Source organism: Elephantulus edwardii, unplaced genomic scaffold, assembly GCF_000299155.1.
Source record: "Elephantulus edwardii isolate Elephantulus edwardi_28Jun2011 unplaced genomic scaffold, EleEdw1.0 scaffold00401, whole genome shotgun sequence".
NCBI classification, from domain to species: Eukaryota; Metazoa; Chordata; class Mammalia; order Macroscelidea; family Macroscelididae; genus Elephantulus; species Elephantulus edwardii.
In genome coordinates, this window is record NW_006400151.1 from 714175 (window position 1) to 721628 (window position 7454).

At 53.8% G+C, this 7454-nt stretch overlaps 1 protein-coding gene across 2 annotated transcripts in view; it reads left to right on the forward strand.

The window, feature by feature from the left end:
• Window positions 1-1287, forward strand: part of OLFM1 (olfactomedin 1) — a 40544-nt gene extending 39257 nt beyond the window's left edge. Inside the window, exon 6 of one of the 2 annotated variants that reach the window (XM_006902378.1) lies at window positions 455-1196. In XM_006902378.1, the coding sequence (XP_006902440.1) occupies window positions 455-1129 (675 nt within the window). In that variant the 3' untranslated portion in view covers window positions 1130-1196. Of the gene's footprint in view, window positions 1-454 lie in introns of both variants that reach the window. The other variant, XM_006902377.1, reaches the window with a different exon arrangement.
• Window positions 1288-7454: the final 6167 nt, after the last annotated feature.

Sequence of the window (7454 nt, forward strand, 5' to 3'; positions counted from 1 at the left end):
AGGGACTGGACGCGGTGGTTGAGTCTGAGCCTTGGTTTTGCTTTAAGGTGGTGGGTGGTTTAGAGAAAGAGGCGAGACTCACCGCCTGGCCTGAAAAAACACTAAGCAATGTCTTTGAATTGTACGTGGAAAAGTGGTTGTCGGAGTGTGTGTTTTCACCCTGAAAACAAACAGAACAGGCTACTGGGTCGTGTGTCCCCCCACCCCCTACCCCTGCCTCTGTGCAAACTGGGCGGTTGTTTCTCTGGTGAGCAGGACTGCATCCCCTCCGCGCGGCGCTCCATGGCTGTGACGCCGTGCTCCCAGGACTGTGCCACCTGGTCCTCTGGGCTGCTTCTCAAGCATCCAGGGTGTGGAACGCTCGGGTCCCCTGTGTGTGGAGAGACCCCACCCCACCCCTGGGGATGTGGCTGTGGCTCTCTGTCTGCGCTAACGGGGTCCCTTCTTCCCCCAGGTTTGGTACATGGATGGTTACCACAACAACCGCTTTGTCCGCGAGTACCGGTCCATGAGTGACTTCATGAACACGGACAACTTCACCTCACACCGCCTGCCCCACCCCTGGTCCGGCACCGGGCAGGTGGTCTACAACGGCTCCATCTACTTCAACAAGTTCCAAAGCCACATCATCATCCGCTTCGACTTGAAGACGGAGAGCATCCTCAAGTCGCGGAGCCTGGACTACGCCGGCTACAACAACATGTACCACTACGCATGGGGTGGCCACTCGGACATCGACCTCATGGTGGACGAGAACGGGCTGTGGGCCGTGTACGCCACCAACCAGAACGCCGGCAACATCGTCCTCAGCAAGCTGGACCCCGTGTCCCTGCAGACCCTGCACACCTGGAACACCAGCTACCCCAAGCGCAGTGCGGGCGAGGCCTTCATCATCTGCGGGACGCTCTACGTCACCAACGGCTACTCAGGGGGCACCAAGGTCCACTACGCCTACCAGACCAACGCCTCCACCTACGAATACATAGACATCCCCTTCCAGAACAAGTACTCGCACATCTCCATGTTGGACTACAACCCCAAGGACCGCGCGCTCTACGCGTGGAACAACGGCCACCAGATCCTCTACAACGTCACCCTCTTCCACGTCATCCGGTCTGACGAGTTGTAGTCCCTCCGCCCGGAGACCAAGGGCCAGGCCTCCCCCACGACGAGGCTCCCCGTGACACAGCTGCCAACCTCCTACTCCCAACCTAATCGTGCGAGTCATCAGCCGGTCCCGGCCTTCCCTCCGCGTCCCTCCACTTCAGCCGGCAGCCGACTTGGGAAGAGACTCCGTGTTTGCAGCTGGAACTGCAGTTCCACAAGCGTCGCTGCCCCCTGCCCCGTCCCCACCCTGTCACACAGACTGAAGAGCCAAGGCAGCGACTGTTGGCCAGTTCTCCCCCACCGAGGACAACCCACTGTTAGGGCGCATGGTCAGCTCATAGCCGCGGTCAGCCCGCCAGGTGTGGGCAGGGCCGGAGGGGCCGGCCGGGTCCACGTAGTAGTGTAGCTCACGCCCCACCCTGTCCCTGTTCTCGGCTGTCGTCTCTCTCAGATGAACTGTGCCCAGGCTCCCAGTAGCTCCCGGACCTGTGTAGTAGTGATTAGTGAGCCGATGGTCGGAGTGTGTAATGAATTGTTGTGCCCACGTCGTTTGAACTTGCCTTTCAGTAGATATTGTGTGCCGTGTCTGTCCATTGTTCCCTCGAGGTGGTGACTCCGTCCGTCAGTTGATACTGTAATGCCGTAGTTTGGATTGGTATGGGGATGGTTTTGTTCCTAAAAAGAAAATAAATCAATAAATCAGTGTTCGCCCTTATAGAAACATAACCGAGCTCCCGTGGATAATACTCAAAGACATGACTCTCCTTGAATGACCTGACGAAGGCGCGTGGGTGGGAAGGGTCTGGGGGGGGCGCTGGCTTCCGCTGGGAGCGCGTGCTCGCGAGGGCGACGGCGTGTGGAGAGTACACTTTTTAAGTAACATTTCAACAAAGAGGAAAGCTTTGTACTGTCCAGTTATCTAAGGAACAATAAAAATATTAGGAGATGGTTTTGGGTCCTTTGTCATTTCTGAGGGTTTTGAATGGGTTGGAAGCTTCTAGATCCTTCAAGAGTGTGGGTGGTCCTTTCAGAAGAGGAATAATGGTCTTTCCTGGGGGAGCAAAAAGGGGTCTCCATCCAGCCCCCTCCCCCCCAGATTCAGAGGCCCACCCTCGGCTTGGGAATTCTTGTCCCAGTAGGAGACCCCAGGTGTCGCTGGGTGGGGCAGTGGTTAACAATCACCTGTTCACCCAGAGGAGGGTCATACCCACCAGGAGCGCCTTGGAAAGGAGGCCTGGGATCTGCTTATGAAAAGGCAGCCTCTGGGAACCCAGTGGAACCCAGGCCTGCTTTACACTTGGGCGTCCGTGTGAGTCAGGCTCCAAGGTACCCTACCCTCAGAGTCCAGGGTGCTGCCAGGTGTCCCCAGTACTGCAGTCCGGAAGCCCCTCACCTCTGCCTTCAGCTGTCCCCAGCAGCCAGCTCGCGGAACCTGGGTGGGTAGATGAGGCCCGGGGTGGACATCTGCTGAGGGTCTGTGAGCAATCCTGCCCCCTGCCGCCCCAGTCAGCTCACCTAGGTCTGCAGCCCTCAGATGGGGAGAAGGCAAGACCTGTCCACCTGGAAAGACCCTCAGTGCCCAGCCGGGCACTGCCATCAGCCATCCAAGGCCTTGCTGGAGACACCGTATCTCAGAGTCCAGAATCTCCCGGAATCCCTGGGATTTGTGCTGGACAGAGAGGAAGCAGGTCCATATGGTTCTCCCTGACCCCACTTCTGCAGAGGACAGTCCGAGAGGGGGGCACAGACTATGACAGGACACCCACCCCTGCTCCTCCCTCTGCAGCTGGGGCACAGGCTGCCTCAGTGCCCCAGTGCAGGGGGCTTGCTGTCCCACCAGCTGCCCTGAGCTCGTGAGCCCCGGAGCCTGTTCATCTGGAAGGATCCAGTCTGCGCCATGGGAGAGTGCAGGCCAGTCCCGGGCGGGGCTGCTGGCCCTTCCTGGAGCTGCACAGCACAGCCTTTCCTCATGGTGCTGGGCGCACACACGTGAGGCACCAGCTGAGAATCAGCTGCTCTGCCGCTGACAAGGTGAGTGGTTGAAGAGGGGCAGCTGTGGGCCCATGGAGGCCAGGCCCAGCTCTGCTATGGAGGTGTCCTGAGCTCCACTCCTGGCTGACCACAGGAAGCACAGGGCTAGCCAGGGTGAAGGTGAGCCTTCGGTGGGGCAGTGCGGGGAGGGACAACGGAGGGCTCTGGGCACACCTGGAGGCGCTGACTCGGAGCTGGGAGATGTGGTGCTCAGATGCCAAGGACTGCAGTCAGGCCTCCCAACCCTCTCGGTGGCCCTTGGAACCGTGACTGCAGCACAGGGTGGACCCATCAGGAACCACCGAGAAGTCCCTGCACGCACAGCCATTTGCCTGGCACAGGCTGTCTGAACTTGGTGACCTCTCTTGACCCAGCCCCAGGGGCCCACTTCCTGCTCCTCCATCTAGACCTCACCACAGGGTCTCCCCACCAAGCCCACCTGACCCTCTCAGGGAAAGTGCCCTTTCCTGTACCCTCTTTCACACTGCCCAGCTCCCACCTCATCCTAGAACCCAACATAAGGCCATAGAGATGCCCCAGAATTATCCTGAGGGAAATACACACTGCATCCCCCCAGTCCCATCTCAGGACATTCACTGCTACGTCCTGCTCACCCAGAAGTTCCCTCTTCCCTCAGCTGGGTCTGCCCGTCCTCATCCTCGGTTCTCATCCCATGGTTCCCTTACACCCCATGTTTTACCACAGCCACCATGGAGTCAGCGCCAGCTCCAGCAGCCTCATAAAGGAGGGAAGGAGTTCTGCCGGTCCTGTACCATCCTGTGCTTTGTAAGGATCCATCACTGTCCTCCGCAGAGTACCCACTGACTGGCTTTCAGAAGTAGCTCTCCAGGCCTTTCCTCCTGGTCCGCCACGGTCAGGCACCTCGATGGACACCCGGTCAGCATCCTAGTAACTCACAAGCCTCCACTGACAGACACGAGAGCCTGCATGAGATCCATTGGCCAGAACAGAACTCAGGCCTCCTATGTAGAAGGTAAGAATTCTACCAAAGCCACAATGGCCCCATCCACACACTTCTTTAAAGGACTTATTTTCTTCTACTTTTTGATACACCATATAAGTGTTCAAGATAAAATATTAGAATTCCGTCCCTGCCCTGCTGCAGAGCTGGGTATCGGAGCAGACCGTCAGGGCTTTGGAGCAGATCCCCAGATGCACTGTCGTGGGGAAGAGGAGCTCCTGGCCCTCAGGAGAACGTAACTACCTGGAGGCCCTACCTGCGAGGTAGCTCCCCTGCGTACCACCAAGGACAAGCTTCCAGTGGAGATTTTAGACGTAGAACTGTAGAAATCAAGCCCACGGGTTTGGTTTTTTGGTTTGGGTTTTTTTTTAAATATTTTTTAATTTTTTTTTTTAAGCCCACTGTTTATACAAGGCCTAGAGCCGTTAGTATGGATTCCAGGTCAACAACAAGAAAACAAAAATCCTTTCTTGCCACATCCTCTCCAACATCTATTACTTGCTTCCCTGTTAAACTTCACCACTGTTGCTGGAGTGAGATGGTACCTCACTGTGGTTTTGATTTGCATCTCTCTTATTGCCAGTGATTTGGAGCATTTCTTCATGTGTCTGTTTGCCATTCATATATCTTCCTCTGTGAAAATTCTTTCCAAGTCTTTTGCCCATTTTGTAATTGGGTTGTCAGTCTTTTTCTTGTGGAGGCCCAGGAGTATTCTGTAAAGTTTTGTTATAAGACTTTGGTCTGAGAGCATAAAACCGTTATTGTAGAATGAGTATAAAGATCCAGGAGAGATGGAGAGGCTGGAAGCAGAGGATGTGGATGTACAGGGGGAAGAGGGGATTAGTCATTGGGTTGTATATCTGATGGATGGAGAGATGAGGGAAACTGAATCTGTTCAAATTTGTATTGGAATTTTGTAAATAAACTAGTAGGAAAAAAAGAAAAGAAAAAATCCTCAGCACGGAGCCAATAGGCAACATCATGATGGAGAAAAGATTGAAATTGACAATGATTTCATCTTGTTTGGATCCACAACAACGCCCACCGTGCTAGCAGTCAGGAGATGAAAAGGCATATTGCACTGAGAAAGACCACTGTCAGTAACCTCTCTGATTTACTGAGGAGTAATGGTGTCAGTTTGAGGACTAAGGTGCACTTAACACAGACCATGGTCTTTTTAATCACATATGATGTATATGAAAGCTGGACAATGAATTAGAATGACAGAAGAATTGATGCCTTTGAGCTGTGGAGTTGGAGAAGAGCACTGAACACCCCATGGACCGCCAAAAGAACAAACAGGTGTGTCTTGAAGAAAAGGAAGCCTGAGTGCTCCTTGTGGGCAAAAATGGCAAAGCGTTGTCTCACGTTTTTTTGAGCATGTTGTCACAAGAAGCTGTTTCTTGGAGAGGGATTTCATGCTTGGAAAGGTGAGTCAGCAAAAGAGAGGAAGACCCTCAAGCAGACAGAACGGCACAGTAACTACAGCAGTCAGCTCAAGCGTGCCAGAGGCGACGTGGACGGCACAGGACAGGACACGGGGCAGATCTGCTGTTTGTAGGTTTCTGTGAGTTGTACTCAGCTTGTTGGCACCTGACAGCTGCTGTCAGTCGACTCTGCCTCCTGGCACCTTCCAGGGGCTCCCACAGCTGTAAATGTGTGTGCAAAAAACTGCCTCCTCTTTCTCTATTGGAGGGGCTGCTGGACTTGACCACCAGCCTTTTGTTTAGCAACCCAGTCCCTCATGCGCTGTGCCACCAGGGCTCTTTCAGAAGTGGGAGACTTTAATACCTCCATGTTTACAAATGGTGGTGGAGATTGGCATACAAGATCACCCTGCAAGAGGGAGAAGCCGGTTATTGATATCAAAATTGTGAATTTTAATAAAGGTACAATACGTGCTTGCAAGGCCGATGACTCGGCTCCTCCTGTAATAGAAATTCGTCCCAGCCCAATCAGACAGGGCTTGCTTTGTAATCATGAGCTGTAATTACAGGCTGATTCCTTTGTAAATTCCCCTCTAAGGACCTAGTTAAAAACTAGTGGGCAAGTGCCTGTCCAATGAGCCACCAGAAGACAGTATCACGGCCTGATGGTCTACAAAGGCTGTGAGTCTCAGCCGGAGTGTTTGCCAGGGAAAATACTCCTCCAGGATATTAAATATGCAAGAAAAATTATCCCATCCAGAGAGCAAATAAAACAACCAGGCCACCACTAAATCTCCCGGATTCCAATAACTGAGTATATTGGCTGATGGTGGAACAGCTGCGGGTGAATTTATTTTATTAAAAGTTTGGCTTGGAGTCAACGTTGGACAGTTCTTTGGTTCTTGGCGCACACAGGCTGGAGCAGCGTGGCTCTGCGTGCCTGGACCCAGAGGGGTGCCTGATGCTCACAGGACTCCCCCCATGGTCTTTCCCATCACCTGCTGTGCATCTGAGAGCTGGAATGGGAATAAGGATGACAGAAGAACTGATGCCTTTGGAACATGGTGTTGGAGAAGAGCCCTGAACGTCCCCAAATTGTCAAAAGGACAGTCAGTCAAGTGTGTCTTGGAGAAGACGTGCCCAGAGAGCCTTTGAGGCAAAGATTGCAAAGCTTCATCTCAGGTTTGGGGCTTGTTGATAGGAGAGGCTATTCCTTGGAAAGGGACATCGTGCTTGAGAAGGTCAGCAAAAGAAAGACTCACAACCAAGTGGATTGATCCAGAGACTGCAGCAATTGGCTCAAGTGTGTCAGAGATTGTGAAGATGGCACAGGACAGGACAGGGTTCAGATCTGCTGTTCCTTGGGTCATTGTGAGTCATTCTCGACTCCATAACACCTAACAACGTGCGGGTGGCTGACTGGTGTCCCCACACGGGTCCAGTCTCCTAGTGCTGCTGTGAGGGTGAATGCACAGGTAGTAACATGCAGCTTCCACTCACAGTGCCCCAACCCCGTAGAGCAGCACGAAGCCCCGCCCCTCCAGCGCCCCGCAGCTGTGCTGGAGCCCCTTGGGCCAGCCACTGTCTGTCCACCTTGAAGGTCTCCCTCTATTTCTCTGTCCTTCTGCTTTGCCAAACAGTCCTTGTCCAGGGATCGGCCCCTTCTGAAAGCGTGTCTAACACACGTGAGATGAAGTCTTACCATCCACACTCACAAGCGGCAGTCTGGTGCCCTCTTCCATGACAGGCATGCCCTTCGCTCTGGAAGCCCTGGTGCTGGCGCCCTTCACCATCTCTACACCTCAGTTCTTGTTTGGTCTCCTCATTCACCGTCCATCTTTCACAAGCAGATGAGGGACTGGCCAGCCCACGGCTTGGTCAGCTCACCTCAACACCCTAAACCAGGC